Consider the following 16,058-nt stretch of genomic DNA (forward strand, 5'->3'; position numbering starts at 1 on the left):
CTGCATTGTAAATTTCTGCCAAACGTTTAAATTACTCAATCCTTTCCTGCTTTTCCTGTTGTCAAATCTTCACTTCCCACCTGCTATGAGGTGAAGTGCAACAATAACTCACATGAAAAGCTCCAACCTCAAAGTGTCAAGCCTCGTCATTTATTGCCAAAACAAAAATGTGTGATTGTCGATCACGGCTCAAGGTAATTAGAAATATTTCTGTCACAAAGCCCCTGAATGACTCACGAGCCTGTCGTTAGACTGAAGGCCAGCCAGTAGAGCAGACGTTTGAAGCTGTTTGAAAAAGAAAAACACAAAATGTAACCCTGGATTCCTCATCTGACCATGAAAAAATACTTCACACAGATGCTTTTCTTCTCTTGATTAAATGAAAAAAATGTAGATCAAAGATCAAAGATTTATGCCTGATGCGGTTTTTATATTATTCTTGATTTTTCGTATTTTAATGTGAACTGCCTGCAGTGATAATAAACAGTTGTGTGAAATGGACCTTTTGGAATATAGGTCTCACTATAGCGCCTCCCTGGTCTTTTCCATTACTTGCAGTCCTTGACATCAACATCATGCTGTTTTCTGACATTTTAAACCAACTAAACTTCTCAAACTGTTCACTAGAGGGTGCCATACACAAAATCAATGTAAAAACGGGCATTGCAGAACTAGTGAATCAATGCACCAGTGTTATATTTCATTATAATCCCCATTACAAGTCATAGTTTCACCAGCAGTACTATCATCACTGCTATACAAATGTATCCACTGCAGCAGTTTTAAACGGAAGAGACTGAAAGTGCATTTAGACTATCTCCATAAAGCATGTCATCTTTTGAGTTATGAGCTCAAATTATCTTGTAATTTCGGAAAAGAAAGCAAGATGAAGCAAGATTGATAACCAACAATAAAATGTTTTTTTTTTGCTTTGGCTGCTTTGAACAGCTGGTGTTTTCAAAATGTAAAGCCTCAGTCACAATCCCATCAAACTCCATTGTAGCCCTGCACAGGGGCCTTCATCGGCAGCCATTCACACAAGAAAATAACGGAAAAAACGGAAATGAAAATTACAAAATAAGTTTATTCATATAAACAACTACAAAATTCTATTAAAATGGGTATTTTGCAGCGGGAGACATACGGTATTACATCGTGTCACAAAAGCAATATCAAAACACATACAAACAGATAATAAGTTAATATGTATTCTTCACATAGCTCTTCTGCTTTGACTGAGTTTATAGAGCTCGCTCTGTTTGTAAGAGGAGGCACCACTATCCTGAGATTCACCTTTTTTTTGGATTTGTCAAACTTGCATGACAATCTCAAGAATATTTCTAAGTTCATCCATCACTGTGTATTCTCCCTCCCACACAGTAAAGTCCCATATGGCCTCGTATTTACAAAGTATTTTGGAGCTATGAAGACTGAGACTAACACTGCATAGATGATTCATTCACACCATCAGACACATTGAGTATTTTTTTTTTATTATTTCAGGGCTCCCAGGGTGACTGAGTCCTTCCCCTCAGAGGAGTATGGGAGCGAGGATCGTTTCACGGTGGCATAGGAGGCGTACGAGGGGGCGGAGGAGGTGGAGGAGGAGGGTAAGCGAGGCAGAGTGGCTGTAGAGGAAGGGAGGGGTTGAGTCTGTCTGTCAGGATGGCAGTAAGCCGGAGAAGAAGACCTGCCCTTGCTTTGCAGGCTGCTGCTGCTGCTGCTCTGCAGAGGAGAGCTGGACGTTTTCGGGCCTCGAGTCAGAGACGACGTGGAGGAGCTGGAGAGAGGTGAGGTCCTCATGCCATAACCGAGGATGCCTGTACTCATCAGGAACTCCCTGGAGCCGTAGGCTGGAGGAGTTGGTCCACGGGAGCCCGGAGGCCGGATGTTTTCTGGTGGTAGACTCCTCCTGCTGGGGATGTCATAGATCCCCACATCTGGGCCATAGAGGGCCTGGGATCTGGCTTGGAGACGCAGCATCCTATCCCTCTCCTCCACCTCTCGTCTCTCGTGGATTGATGCCATGATGGTTTTTGAAAAGTCATAGCGTACAGCCGCAGACTTCTGAGGTGTCAAACCCTGTGGGCCAAGATCGCGAAGGCTGTCTCGTAGACTTTGAGAGGTCTTATCCCGCATCGTCAGGCCTGGAGGGCTGAGGTCTCGTGATGTTACGCTTTGGGATGTGAGGTCTCTTGCCATCAGCCCTTGAAAACCCGGACAAGGGTCTCTTTGAGTGAAACCTTGGAAGGAAGGTGAGGGCTCCCTTGAGGTGCGGCCCTGCAGAGAAGGTGAGGGGTCCCGATGCTGAGGAGACTGTCTGGTGACGCCCATAAACACGGGACTGTAGCCGTGAGTAGGGGGCCGCTGCACCACAGACCCATCTATGCCCATAGCCAAAAAGTGAGAGTGGTAGCCGACTGGAGGAGCCCCTCTCTGAGCCAGGAACTGAGGCTCTGCAGGTTTAATGAGGTTATCATAAGTGAGGCTGCTGCTGCTGGGGTTGGCCAGCAGGCAGGAAGAGCCGATGGTCCCCGGTGAGGGATTGGACCCCAAACCGTCACCATGCATGGCAGGGAGCTGGGATTTGCTACCGTGGCGATTGCTGTGTTTGAGGGTGAGAGATCGGGTGTTGAGTGTCAGAGAGTTGAGCTGCAGCGAGCTGGAGATGGTGTTGGTCTGGACAGGAAGGCTGGCCTGCAGGCTGCCTCTCCCAGGGCTTTGTTTAGGGTCAGAGCGGACGTCAGGACCTTTGTTGTTCCCTTGCTGCTCTGACGTCTTCAGCAACTAAACAACACAATAAAAACCAGACAGAAATGTCCGTCAGACAGGGATCAAAACCTTGGATAATGAGGCTCATGCCCCGACAGTATAACAAATTAATATCAGACTGAAAAGCACCTGCTCTGGAGGAATAGGTGACGATCCTCTGGATATGGCATCCAGGACAGGCCGGAGCTGTGGCACAGTGGGAATGGATACAGGAATGATAGATTTGGTGTGGTGTCCCATCTCTGGAAAAGAAAAACACTTTGTGGTTAGGGTACAGATTACAGACCTTCTATATTTTTCTTATTGTGAACAGATTCCATGAGGAGACCAAAACCAATGTTGAATTATTTGGTTCCATTGGTCCCGACTGAAAATGTACATTTTTTAAAAGCAAGTCACAAATATAAATTGACATTTTTTAAAAGGCTCAATAGCAAACATTACTCAAATGGAGGAAATATTGCATTTGTTGGGGACTATTTTCAGCTGAAGTTTAACACTCATTTGGTGCACTAGTCAGTATGTAATTACAGCAACAGGACACATGCCTATGTGGGATCGACTCAAAATAAACTGCAGTGGCCTCATTTTATAGAATTAGATGTATCCTTGATGTTGCGGTATCTTTTGTCACTGTACAAGGATGTATACTGTATGAATATGTGGCTGGTTATCACAGTATATATATATATATATATATATATACTGTATATGTGTCATCCTACCATCCATGACAGCCAGTTGGCTTTTCAGCTGGCCGTGGTCTGGTTTTGGCGGCAGTGGCGGGGGAGTTTTCATTTGTTTGATGTCCGACAGCTCGACAGCTCCGGCTGACGTTCGCTGGAAGGAGGAAAAAGAACAGAGAAGCATGAGGGATCTGATCCCTTGACAACTGAGGTAACAATCCTTAGAATTTGGCATGTAATTTGTTTTTGCGTACTTTATTTTGGAGATCCTGACACTGTATCCCATTGTCCCTGACTTTCATTTGCCTCTGCCTGTCAATCTCTGGTCTAAGGAACGGAGGCTGAACGTGGATCACTGTTTTCTTACGGGGCCTCGCTGTGTACCTGGTGTCACATGACAAACAGGGTGTCAGCCAGGGAGATGTAAGGATTCCAAAAAAAAAATGGTGGATTAGGAAGAGGAAATGTCTCTTACTTTGGAGCGATTGGGCTGCAAACCAGATACTCCAGGTTGTTGCAACAACCTCGCGTGAAAGGATTTACTCCTCCTTGAAACTTCCCAGTTACCTGTGGGATCATGAAGAGATTAAAGTACACCAGGATATAACTCATTATTGTACAGATGTATAATAAATAAAAAAAGCATGTGAGATAATAATGGATAATATATAAAAACAACATAATTGTTAAGTCTTAAAGATCTACTTTATTGATATAGTTTTCAATCAAATCAAACTGACTTGTTCATTGGTGGTGCGTCCTCTGGAAACCAGGTAAAAGTGGAATCCAGTGAGACCCAGGACCGGGAGAAGAAACAGCCCTGATATACTGATCACTACCAAACTGAACACACTGTTAAGGAAAACTGCTTCCTATTAGTCTCAACTATAAGGGTTTAATATGTTCACACAAAGAAACGCACAGATACACACGTATTGAGCGTGTATAAGGATACGTGACAGTGCAGTGCAGCTTCCATAATTCGTCCATGTGGTGCAGGACATATATGAGTCCGAAGGTGAAGACGCCGATCATGTGAACCGTCAGCGACAACAGAAACAGGAAGAAGTAGCGGTAGTTTCGCCTCCCGATGCAGTTGTTCACCCAGGGACAGTGATGGTCAAAATCCTGAGGGGTAATAGTGGGAAAAGAGAAATCAAATTAAAGAGCCAGAAAAAAAAAAAAGTGCATGACACACTGAGATAACGTCAACTCATTTGCAGCACTCAAAATCAAGCATTTGTTGAAAACTGCTTTCTTAATACATTTAGTCTAATGCAGTCTGACCCCTTTTTCAAATTGTATTTCTACTGAGGCTACCAGGGATCTGAGAAAAGGATTAACCTGATTAATGAGATCTCTCTCCCTCCATCACACTCTGTCAATCATTCACGCTGCAGAAATCCCCTTTATTGACTTTCCCCACACGCAGTGCTACACTCATTCACAGCGCTACTCACTTGTATCCCCCGATATGTCCATCCACGCCCTTATCACTCATTATCCCCATTTAAAGTGCTCTCCCCTGAATGTAGTGTTTCTTACTTAAAAACTGCCAATGCCATGCCTCTTCTCTTTAGATTTGTCCATGCACTAACCTCCACACAGTGATCACAAACGCTGCAGTGGGAGCAGCGCGGAGGCCTGTAAAAATGACACGAAGCGCACCACTTCATCCGCACCTGGACGCCCTTCACATCCACATTCTTATACAGGGGAGCACGGAACTCATCATCCTTGTCCTCGTCCTCGTTGGCTGGAAAACAAATGATGAATAATGAAACTGGTAAAAAGGAATAACACTCCCACGAATGAACAAAGACGTTAGCGTAGCATCACTTTGAATACTGACCCATTGGGAGAACACCAGCATCCATAAAGGTTGCCATGGTGAAGTTGGCCAGCACAAAAAGGAAGAGGATGGCACAGCATGGCGGCACAGCAGGGCAGATGGTTACAGCCAGCCACGGGCATCTAAATAGACAAACACAGGAAGAAAAGAAATAAAATGATAACACGTTTCCTGTACATGAGTGTTTATTCGAAGCAGAATTGACGTTGTAAAATCAGAGGTTTTATACTTAAGTATCCATCCCTTATGTTGAGTTAACACAAATCAAGGCTCCAACAAAGATTTGAAGGGATAATCTTCATCCCATTTATTCTGTTGCGAGCACTGGATCCCAAGAGTAATTGTTTACAGTGGAAGATAAGCATGTATTAGTGTGTCCAACAGTGCCCAACAACCAGGGATTAAATGATGGGGTTTCTCCTGCACCCTGCAGGCACGCACCTTTCTGATCCGTGTCACACAATGAGGCAGATCTGGACACTTAAGGGCTGCAACTAACTATCAATTAATTATTTAATCTATAAAAAGGTCAGATAATAGTAAAAGATGCCCATCATATGCTCCTCATTCCCAATGTGATGTCGACAAATTGCTTGTTTTATCCAACAAACTGTCCCAAACCCAAATATATTCAGCTTACAAATGATACCTAACACAGACGAAATCTTCACATTTAAGAATCTTAAATCAGCAAATATCTGGAAATTTCCCTCATAAATGACTCAAAACTACTCAATTAAAATGCTGTAAATGTATTTTCATCTTCACATATCATTCAAAAAGCTTGACAAAAGACAGGTACTGTCTGGTGGTGGTTTAGGATTACAGTCTTCATATTACTGTTGTGTTGTGTTGTGAAAAGCCTTTCATTGTGTATGATGGGTTTGAATAAAGTTTGAATAAAGTTTGAATAAAGTTTGCACATCGTCACTGCACTGACAATAAAAAGCAATAAAGACGTTCAGCAAAAACAAACATTTATCTGAATGAGCAAGAAGACGAAAGAAAGATTAATCCAAAATTGTGGAATTGGTGTTAAATCAAATTTAGATGATTCTAAACTAATAAACTATATGTCAAAATATTGGGTTTTTCCCACAGTATCGAGGGTGTTCCGTCTTTCTAATTGGCCTAAAATCCTAGAGCACAATCATGTAACTGTTCCAGGCTGTATGTGTGGACGTGCTAAATCATAGTGAACTGAATACTGCGAGTATATCTCTTCTGTGTGAGATTAGAGGGAGGGACAGTGTAATCAGGTTACAAAGGAAAAGATTCACTGGATTATATTAACAGTGTTTGATTGAACGTCACATGTTTAACCTACATAGATACTGTATGGGAATGTTCTATTTGAACGATCACATTTGACAGTTTTGGTATATGGTCTCAATGTAGGTAAAGACAAACAATAATCATGTACCCTATGGCACCAGTATAACCAGGGTCTGGTTCCGTTTGTCGTGCCTCATTTCATGCAGATAAGACTCCGTGGGCCAAGTAAACCGTGAACACAAATGAGTGATTAAACAAAAAGTATTATCGAAAGTGAAAAGACTGCGAGAATTAAGTCATCTGCCTCAATTATGCACTTCATCCCAGTGAGGCTCCAATCCACAAACCCCCCCCCCCCTCCCCCGCCGCTGGTTTCAGGCTGTGGGGGAGGGGTCCACCCCCTCGAGAGGAACGCCTGCTGATGCCATGCCAGCTGCAAACCCAGTAATCCCTGGATTATGATCTCTGGATTATAGACCATTTCTGACAGACCAGTGCATTGTGGATTCCTCACATTAGATGCTAAACATACAGACTGTGCAGTCACCATACATCCCACTTTACATTACTATACACCGGATATCCAAACCATCAGATGGCTCCCTCTTAGAACAGATAATGAGAATAAAAAATGGAAATAGGACAAGAATTTCTTTGTAGACTTGGAACAGATTTAGCATAAGGAAATCATGAGGAGGCAGTGAATATATGAGAAAAAGATTAAGGAGCCCTCCCCGTCTCCCGAGGATGTGTGTCAAAGTTGTTCTCACTTAACATGGTCGTGTTTGACATGTGAATAAACTATCGTAGCTGATCAGAATCATTAGTCTGTGTAACTCGAGCTGGTTCGTTAAAACACTCTCATTATTCTACAAAAGATCTAAATAATAAATCATCACCCTGAGTCTATGAAATAAGATTGTTATTCCTCTTTTTCCTCTCGAGATAACAAGGATAGATTACAAAATTCAATGCATTCACCGAATTAGATTAGATTAGAAGGACTGATAACACACACGGCTGCCGTCTTTCTGTTGCTTGTATGAATTCCAATAGTACAAAGTTACACACTGCTGTATGTGGGAGATTGATTGCAAGAGATCGGACAGGATTCACCTTGATAGTTTACTATCATTTGTTGACAGGCCGTGTCATTGCAATAGAAGAAAAGAGGAAAAAAAACAAGACTGTTTTACACCACTGCTTGGCACAAAGGGGGAAAAAAAGGAAAAAATTAGAAATGTAAACATCGAAACGACACTTCGGCAGAACTGTAGATGCAACTGTAGAGTTAGAGATGGTTAATCACTGGTTCACCGGAGAACAACTCATCAATTCAGGTCACATATCAAATATTATGACAACTGGTTCAACCATTTTGCATGAAACGACTTACGCAATGACCTAATGCCTCGATGATGCGGAGGGTTTGACTATTCAAACAGAGAACCAGTTTAATACATTTTGATCAGCATGACATAAGCAATCGACGTTGTAGGAAACTGTACTTAATCATTCGTGTGAATGTGCCGAGGCCTTTGCAATTTGTTCAAAAGAATGAGAATGTGCAGAACATGATGTGGAGGTTGAACAAGGGACTGAAAGAAAAACGGTATTATGACAAATGCAATCTGCTACAAATAAATTACAGGGCTGCAAATGAAACACTGAAGGTGAACTGGGAGCCTGTAAAAGTTCATCTGATTGATTTCTTGTGGACCGGATTACAGCGTGGACGCCTCTGTGTGGACGGCGAGCCTCCATCATCGGCCTGAGGCCATCTGGACCGCAGGGAGGGACAGTTCATTACACTGCAGCACGGCAAAGACAAGCCCCACCTAATGAAAATAGCCCCGGCAGAGCTGTATTAAATCACACAGAACAGTAAGCTGCTCTCGCAATCTGCACGCCGGCCTCATCCTCATAGTGGGTCAGTGGCACAGCAGACGCCCGCACAGTTGGTCAAGTGACAAGTTGACTACCGCCGTTAGCCAGCGCTCCTTCAGTGAAATATTATCACGGTTACATATAGGTTACGTCACCGCCACGTGATCAGTCAGATGTGTAGACGACACAAACAGTACAGAAAGCAGTTGGGTTGAGTCAATTCTCCACAGACTGTACGATAGATCTCCTCACAGCGCGCACTCAAGTGTCACAGGTTCAACCTTTCTCACGTGATCCGTGACTTGTGTATGTAAGCTAGCAGAATTGAATGCACTCAAGGGTGTTTTGCTAGTATGATCCGTTAGCAAATGTTAGCAAAGCTTTAGACAGATAACGCAGTGTTGCTAGCATTAGTCAGTTCATTGATTCAATGACTCTTCTCTATCTGTGCTACTGTTAATGTGTGTATATATATACTTTCTTATATACAGTCTATGGTATATGCAGTATTAGCATTTTGCAATTTGTAATTGCAATTTGAAGCCACAGCGGCCGGTGTTCAGTAAAGGCTACATAGTCTAGTGTTTCAACTTAAACTGCAACTCCGGTACAATACTTCACATGTAAAGAACAACATTCTAACCTGCCGGCAGTTTTCATACTTCTCTTCAGAAGATGTTGCCTTTTCTAGTTTCAACATATTTCGGTGTTCTGAACGGTTTACTCGGTAGATAAGCAAGATTTTCAAATCTGGGCCGAGTGAACCATAGCTTAATTATCAAGGGACGTTTTTTCCTCGGCCTTTTGTGGGGCGTAGGCGACCAGCTTGAGTGTAACAATGCACAAAACATTAAGCACTAAGCCAAACAACAGTTCATGGTCAGAGGAACAAAAGCAGGAAACCGGTAACTGATGAGTTTTATCAGGCGAAGGGAAACAAAACAGCCTCCAGAATAAAGGTCGGAGTGGAAACAGAAATGGAAGCATGCACCGTTGCATTAGTAATGCGCACACACACACACACACACACACATAACTGGATGAATAGTAGTAGATGAACTATGACTTTAAATGGCACGGTTTATGCATAAATCTGAGGGTAAAAGTTTTATCATCAATATAAAAAGTGATAAAACAAAAGCCCCCCCAAGGCCCGACTGGATGGCATTCACTTGTGTTCCCATGATTCACATTAACCAGAGAAAAGGCCAAGGTGATGTTATGGCAGATGACAAGCGGCGTCCCTTTGACTCAGTGTTACCAAGGCGGGGCTGAACAGAGCGTGGCACCTGTCCATCTCTGCTTTTATAGGGAGGAATTGAGTCACTCCAGCTGCAGCTGCTGACTTAGCAGACCCCAAGGACATCGAACGAGTTATTGGTCAAACTGGCAGTCGACGAGCGCCGCTGCCCATTTTCAGCTGGATGCTGATATGAGTGGCCTTTAAGTCTACTGTACGTACCTCCAGATGATAAGGGCAAAAGACGCTTGTAGGGGACTCACTGGTCAGTCAGACAGTGAGGTTTTCTTTACTTATACGTTGATGGGGTTTCAACTAGAACATCTTTACATGCTTTAATGTTAAAAATAAACATTATTTTTCTCATGAATATACCTGTTTTTTACTCTCTGTCTGAAACTCTGTTTTAGCGCCAAGCCCAGTCTGTGAGAAATGATGGCGCACCTATCTAAAGGTATAGTTCTCAAGCTGCGGTTTGGAGGTATTCGGATTAGGGGGGCGGTTTATTCTTAGGTGTCAGCATGTGACATAGGACTGGGAGCCTAATCGGAATGTCTTGTTGAATCACATGTTTCTGATCTAAGCAGCCCACAAAGAAAACTGACTGGGTTGTCTTACTCATAGTTTGTGGGTTGGTAGGCGCTCCGGATACCCAAAAGTATGCACACAAGCACTGGAAATGGTGATTCTGTTCAGCTATGAGGTCTATTCTACTGGGCTGTTAATTAAATATATGAATATATATATATATATATATATATATGAGGTCATTTCAGCTAAAATGCAACCCTGGTCCCATGAGAAGCAGCAGATTCATCAGTTGTTCGTTCAATCATTCGCAACGTCCTGGTTTTGCTGGTTTAGCAATGCGGTCCCAATTAAGCAGTCTCTTCTCAATCTATCACGTCAGCAGGTCATTGATTTTTCTTTTTCTTTCAAGGAGTAGACGGGATTCATCAGGGTTTCTCTCCCTTTTCTGGCCCGTGAGCCCGTCTTCTCATCCCAAAGGCCTCATGATGACTTCAGCATTTAGACAGCTGTGAATTAAGAGTTAATATGTTTGTATACTATGGCGAGAGCTCCAAATGGATTTAAGTAATTTCACATTTTTTAGAAATAATGATGTAGATCAATACCTAACCTACAACCACTTCTGTACAAAACACCTCAAAGCAGAGAAACATTTTAGATATACTCCTCCCATGGTATGGTATAATCATACCTTATAAACTAAAGACTATAGATCCAATTTCACTTAAAACATGGTTCTTTTGAGGATCGCCAACAAACTAGGGCTCATATTTCTGCTTTTATCTATAACTCTGTTTTTTTTGTCACTAAAGACATGAAAGAGGAAATAAACAATAAACAATTTAATAGAAAAAATGTAAACTGCTGCATTCATGTGTATTTATAATGAAAGTCAGTGAAGTAAATATCACATATCAAAGATCACAGACTCCATTTTCCCAGATGGGGGGAGGGGAGGGGGGGGATCACATGGCATTCGCGGGAGGACCCTAATCCCCTACGCCCAATCTGGTGTCAGATTCCAGTGGAAATGGTGCGCTGCTGGAGAATTCGGGAGAAACTAGGACAGATATGGCTACGGAGGTCAAGGGTCAGCTGACAGACATAGAGCTGATTAGGTGGGAGCCTTGAAACTGTAAGTCAACCCTGCATATCAGAGTGGTTTTCATATTGAAAGGAGGATACTTTAATATCTGACGCTGGTCTGTTTGTTTGTTTTCTTTGTACTTCTTAATGTAAAGCCTTTAAGATACGTTGATACATCTGACATGCCTACAGTCGCCATACAAATTGGATTCCAGCGTATTATGGGATATTATATTTCATTTTTTTCCTGCATGGCAGCGTTGGCTTGAGTGCAGTCTTTTCAGCCTCCCACTAGTTCCTCACAAATAGGTCAAAACAAGGAGGCTAAAATTAACCATTTCAACACTTTTCACCAAATGTGAAACTTCAATTTCAGAACAGGATGTCTGATCTCGACACAAACTGCACCGTTGCAGAGTGTGTATTTGATTTCCTCCAGCTAGAATTAAGACACATGTGGGTCATAATGACACTTTGACACGTTGATTGTTGGTGGCTTATCCCCTAAACTGTGCTTACTCTTAGTCCTCAGGGTGCCCTGGGAAGGCACCCAGGCTCGTCCACACTGAGAGCCAACCAGGTCAGATGTTAGCCACCCGGGTGGCTCAGCCAGCAGGGTGAAGTCAGTGGAAAAGAAGAAAACACGGTGCTCTTTTTGTACATTTGTCCTTCAAATAACGGCTTAAGCAGCTTTTTAGAAATTGAAAAATCAACTAAAAGTAAAAAAAACATAAGTAATATTACAATATTCATGTTAATGACAAGTGAGGGAGAGGGGGCCAACATTATTCACGTTTTGCTCATGCAAACATATTCAGAGGAAAGAACAGGCTACCTGATGCATGGCGGATGAGGGATGGGGGGGTCTGGATGATTTTGATTTTTTTTCTGTGGAGCAAAACCAACAGTGCATGTCACCAACTTTTTCATTTTTTTTTGAAGGGTTGGCACTTACGTGAAGACGAAGAACAGGGAGGTGGAGCCGACCAGGAGGAAGGCGGCCGTGCACACCGGGATGAAGGCGCTGGCTTTCAGTGAGTCGGCGCCGCTGACGGGCATCCTGTTCTCTCCGCGCGCATCAGAGTCTCATAACGAAAGCGACCGCAAAGACACCGCGCGCGAGTACCTGTCTGTGTGCGTGTCCCCTCTTTTCGGACTAAGCCCCGCATCAACCTCAGAGCGCTGGAAAATGAAAAGCATAGTCAAAAGGGAGGAGGAAAAAAAAATAAAAAATTCCTGAAAGCCAAAGCCCGCAGCGGCAGAGCTCAGTCCCGCACACCCCCGTCCTGTCCGTCTGTCCCGGCAGCAGCAGCAGCAGCAGCAGCGCACAGATGCCGCCTCTGGTTTATCCTAAAAGGTGGAGCTTTTACTCTTGAATCACGTGGAGCACTACTACACTAAACTGAGCCCCCACCCCCCTTCCCTCCCATAGCTTATCTCTCTTTCTAAAGAATTAAAATGGTCAGCCATGTCCATTGTTGTCCATATTAGCAAGACATTAATACATATGGTAATCCAAAAATAATCTGATTATCAGTATCAGATCACCTATTTTAAAAGAAAAAAAACACACTAAATCTCCACATATTGGTTTTTAATTTCAGGTACAACTTCCTTTAGAAGGTTGTAACTCATGGCTTCATTAGTTGTTAATGGGTGACGTAAGCTATTAGGTTAATTAAACCACAGCAGCATGACTTTTTCTTATTATTATTTCACCTGCATGAGCTCATCTGTCGTATTCACATTAAACACATATGAAAGCAGACAGCCACATCATCACATTTTAAGATATTTAGTCTGACGACTGCCTCTTTGTGCATCGCATGTTAACGTTAATTAGAGAAAAAACTATATTTGACCCCAGGTTAGTGAGAACCCTGTGACGCTGTAGTCATTGCTGACAGTGCAATTGAGTAGTACAAGTATTGGGAGTACAAATGGACAATAAATTAAATTGGAGTGCACAAGTTGATTAAAAAAAGCATCATTATTTATGGCACGGCATCCTCTCAGTCTAGTTAAAATTGACAATCAACAACATGGTGAAAGCAACAATGACAGTGATGGGAAATAAAGACTCTCCGTCCCTTCACACTATCTATGTTGTCTATTATTACATCCAGGCAGATGTGACAGAGCCAGTAAATGCAACGCTTTCTTTCCTCCCAATGTTTATAATTCTGTATGTCTTAATGATATATAAGATTGTCTTTTTTTTATACTCCCTATGTATTTATATATAGCCATTCTCTCACGGCATGGGCAATATTTGACATGTTTTACTACTGCGCCTTTGGTGTATCACTGTAATTACCATGTTGGCTATAAATTGTTTTCAGCTGAATGTAGCTGTGTGAAGCACTATCGCCGAAGCAAAAAGATTCAATCAGATGAGAAAAGCACAAATGTATGTCGCCACCAGGGCGTTAAATCAAGTGCTGCTGCGTGGAGAAATAATGGGGCGATGAGTTAATTTTTCACATACCAAAAAAAAAAAGAAGATTTAACAAATTGAGTTGAGATGAAATTAAAATCCCATCTGCATGCAGAAAGTCCGCTCCGTTTAGTCGTATTTTGCAAAGAGGGATAAACTAAACTGCACAGGAGCGCAGGAATAACAATGGTGCAATGATGAAATTGGGCGTAATCTCCTTCAAGATATCCTACTGAGTGGAAACCAATGAGTCTTTATGAACTGAAGTAACATTTTGTTTGAAATTCATCAGAGGAGCTTTAACCGGTTGCTCCGTCAGATAACACACTATAGTCTATTTGAAGTCAGGGGAAGCTCCATGGGAGGGCCCCTCATTGGAAAGATACACCTCCAACTGCAGCACGACTGCATGATGAAGAATCCCTGAGGAGGAAAAAGAAAAGTGTGAGACTATTAAAACTCCACAGTGGGATTGGGTCCGGCCTCTCACCCTCCTCTATAAAACGGCCAAAGACCAAAATCATCCCACATCACAAGCTCTGTACAGTAAAGAACTACTGGAAGTCGTCCCCTGATCTTGTGAAACGATGGACGCAGAAGAGTTGGTTGAGTCCATCATCAGAGGACTCATGTTCCTGGCCGGGATCCTGGGAAACAACTGGCTGGCCATACGCTCCCTGCCCAGGCACAGATCTGGCCTCCGCACCAACGAGGTGCTCTTCATCAACCTGGCCGTCTCCAACCTCATCACCAACTACCTGGTGGACCTGCCCGACACCGTGGCGGATTTCGCCGGCCGTTGGTTCCTGGGGGAGACCTATTGCGCCGTGTTTCGTTTTTGCGCCGACCTCTCGGAAACCAGCAGCATCTACTCGACCTTCTTCATCAGCGCCTTCTGGCACCAGAAGCTCGTGGGCTCCCTGAAGCGCGGCGGCGCTCCGGTGCAGCTGGACAGCCTGTGCTTGGTGGGCGGTTTGCTGGCCGGGAGCTGGACGGTGGCGGTGGTCTTCAGCATTCCACATTTGTTCTTCGTCGCAGTGGAGGGCAGAAACGAGAGCAAAGAAGACTGTGTGGACGTCTTCCCCAATGAGATAGCGAGGCAAACCTATGAAATCTTGTATTTAACCCTGGCTAACGCTCTCCCCGTCGCTGGGTCGGTATTCGCCAGCGTCCAGATCGTCGTCACTCTGCTCCGAAACAAGCAACGCGTACAGGGTCACAACTCTGACCCTACCAAGGAGACGGTGGAGGAGGAAAACAAGAGCGCCGAAAGCAGAAATGACAGATTAGCCAGCACCGTATCTGGTCCAGGCCCCTCAAAAGATGCAACAGCTCTGTCAACCCCAACCCACATTTATACGGGCGTGCCCGCTTCTTCTTCTTCATGTCCGAATGGAGGGCCGTCAGGTCGCAGCTCCCCTCCACCTCCACCTCCACCTCCACCAAATCTTTCCAGGCCCGGCCAGACGCGAGCGAAGCCAGGTCCGAGCTCGAGCACTCAGGTGAGGGCGGCCAAGAGCGTGGTGGCCGTAGCCGCCGTGTTCCTGGTGTGCTGGCTGACTCATCTGCTTCTGCGCATCTCAAACAACATCCACACCTCGTCCATGTTGGTGGAGGTGGCCAGCTACATCGCAGCCTCCTACACCTGCATCATCCCCTACATATTCTTGTACGGAGTGAAGAAGCTTTCCTGCTCGTGCAAAAGGTAGAAATGTGTGCATCACAGCCGAGATGTGTCAAAACTGTCCGAATTGAATAAATAAAAGCAGAGAAGAGATGGAGACGAACTGGTCTTTAGAATTACTTTAGAGCTTAAATGATTAGTCGACTAAATGATGAGTTTATTGATGGAAAATGTGTTTCTCATGTAGAAATACGAAACACTCCCAAGTGTATTTTTTTTTTTAGATGTGAGGATGTGGTGTTAAAGTGAAACATTTGGGGGTTTGGACTGTTTGTTAGATATCTTAAAACATAACGTTTAGGACATTTTGATGGGCTACATTCAGCGGGACTACATCATACATTCTCGTAAAATATATAAATAAATATAAACATTATTTTTGTGCTTTTACCCCATTTCATTTGTTCGTTTGTCACTTGTTCAGTTGGTGCTCACACTGCAGATTACAAAAAGCAAACCTTAAATGTCTTCGAGCTACTTTGTGCACAAACATTCTTAAATACTTAAAATATTTAAAGTGAGCTACAATAGAGTGAAGAGGTGGGACTGTATTGTGTGATTAGTCTTATCTGCTAAACGTTATGTATGGTTTAAATGTACTGACTCAG

At 43.4% G+C, this 16,058-nt stretch overlaps 2 protein-coding genes across 2 annotated transcripts; one reads left to right on the top strand and one right to left on the bottom strand.

Annotated features, from left to right (window-relative positions):
* Positions 1 to 1,277: 1,277 nt before the first annotated feature.
* Positions 1,278 to 12,464, bottom strand: zdhhc8a (zDHHC palmitoyltransferase 8a). The gene is made up of 10 exons (XM_079179472.1): positions 12,285 to 12,464; positions 5,311 to 5,432; positions 5,057 to 5,214; positions 4,414 to 4,586; positions 4,199 to 4,301; positions 3,934 to 4,025; positions 3,713 to 3,842; positions 3,498 to 3,612; positions 2,902 to 3,014; positions 1,278 to 2,787 (listed from the first exon to the last, which is right to left on the bottom strand). The coding sequence occupies exons 1-10, from the start codon at positions 12,386 to 12,388 to the stop codon at positions 1,495 to 1,497; spliced, it is 2,403 nt and encodes an 800-aa protein (XP_079035598.1). The 5' UTR covers positions 12,389 to 12,464; the 3' UTR covers positions 1,278 to 1,494.
* A 1,889-nt stretch (positions 12,465 to 14,353) lies between these two features.
* Positions 14,354 to 15,475, top strand: ora5 (olfactory receptor class A related 5; the record flags this gene model as incomplete). The annotated part of the gene is made up of 1 exon (XM_079179292.1): positions 14,354 to 15,475. One exon carries the CDS (start codon positions 14,354 to 14,356, stop codon positions 15,473 to 15,475), a length of 1,122 nt encoding a protein of 373 aa, XP_079035418.1.
* Positions 15,476 to 16,058: the final 583 nt, after the last annotated feature.

The sequence above is a fragment of the Pholis gunnellus genome (genome assembly GCF_910591455.1).
Source record: "Pholis gunnellus genome assembly, chromosome: 18".
NCBI classification, from domain to species: Eukaryota; Metazoa; Chordata; class Actinopteri; order Perciformes; family Pholidae; genus Pholis; species Pholis gunnellus.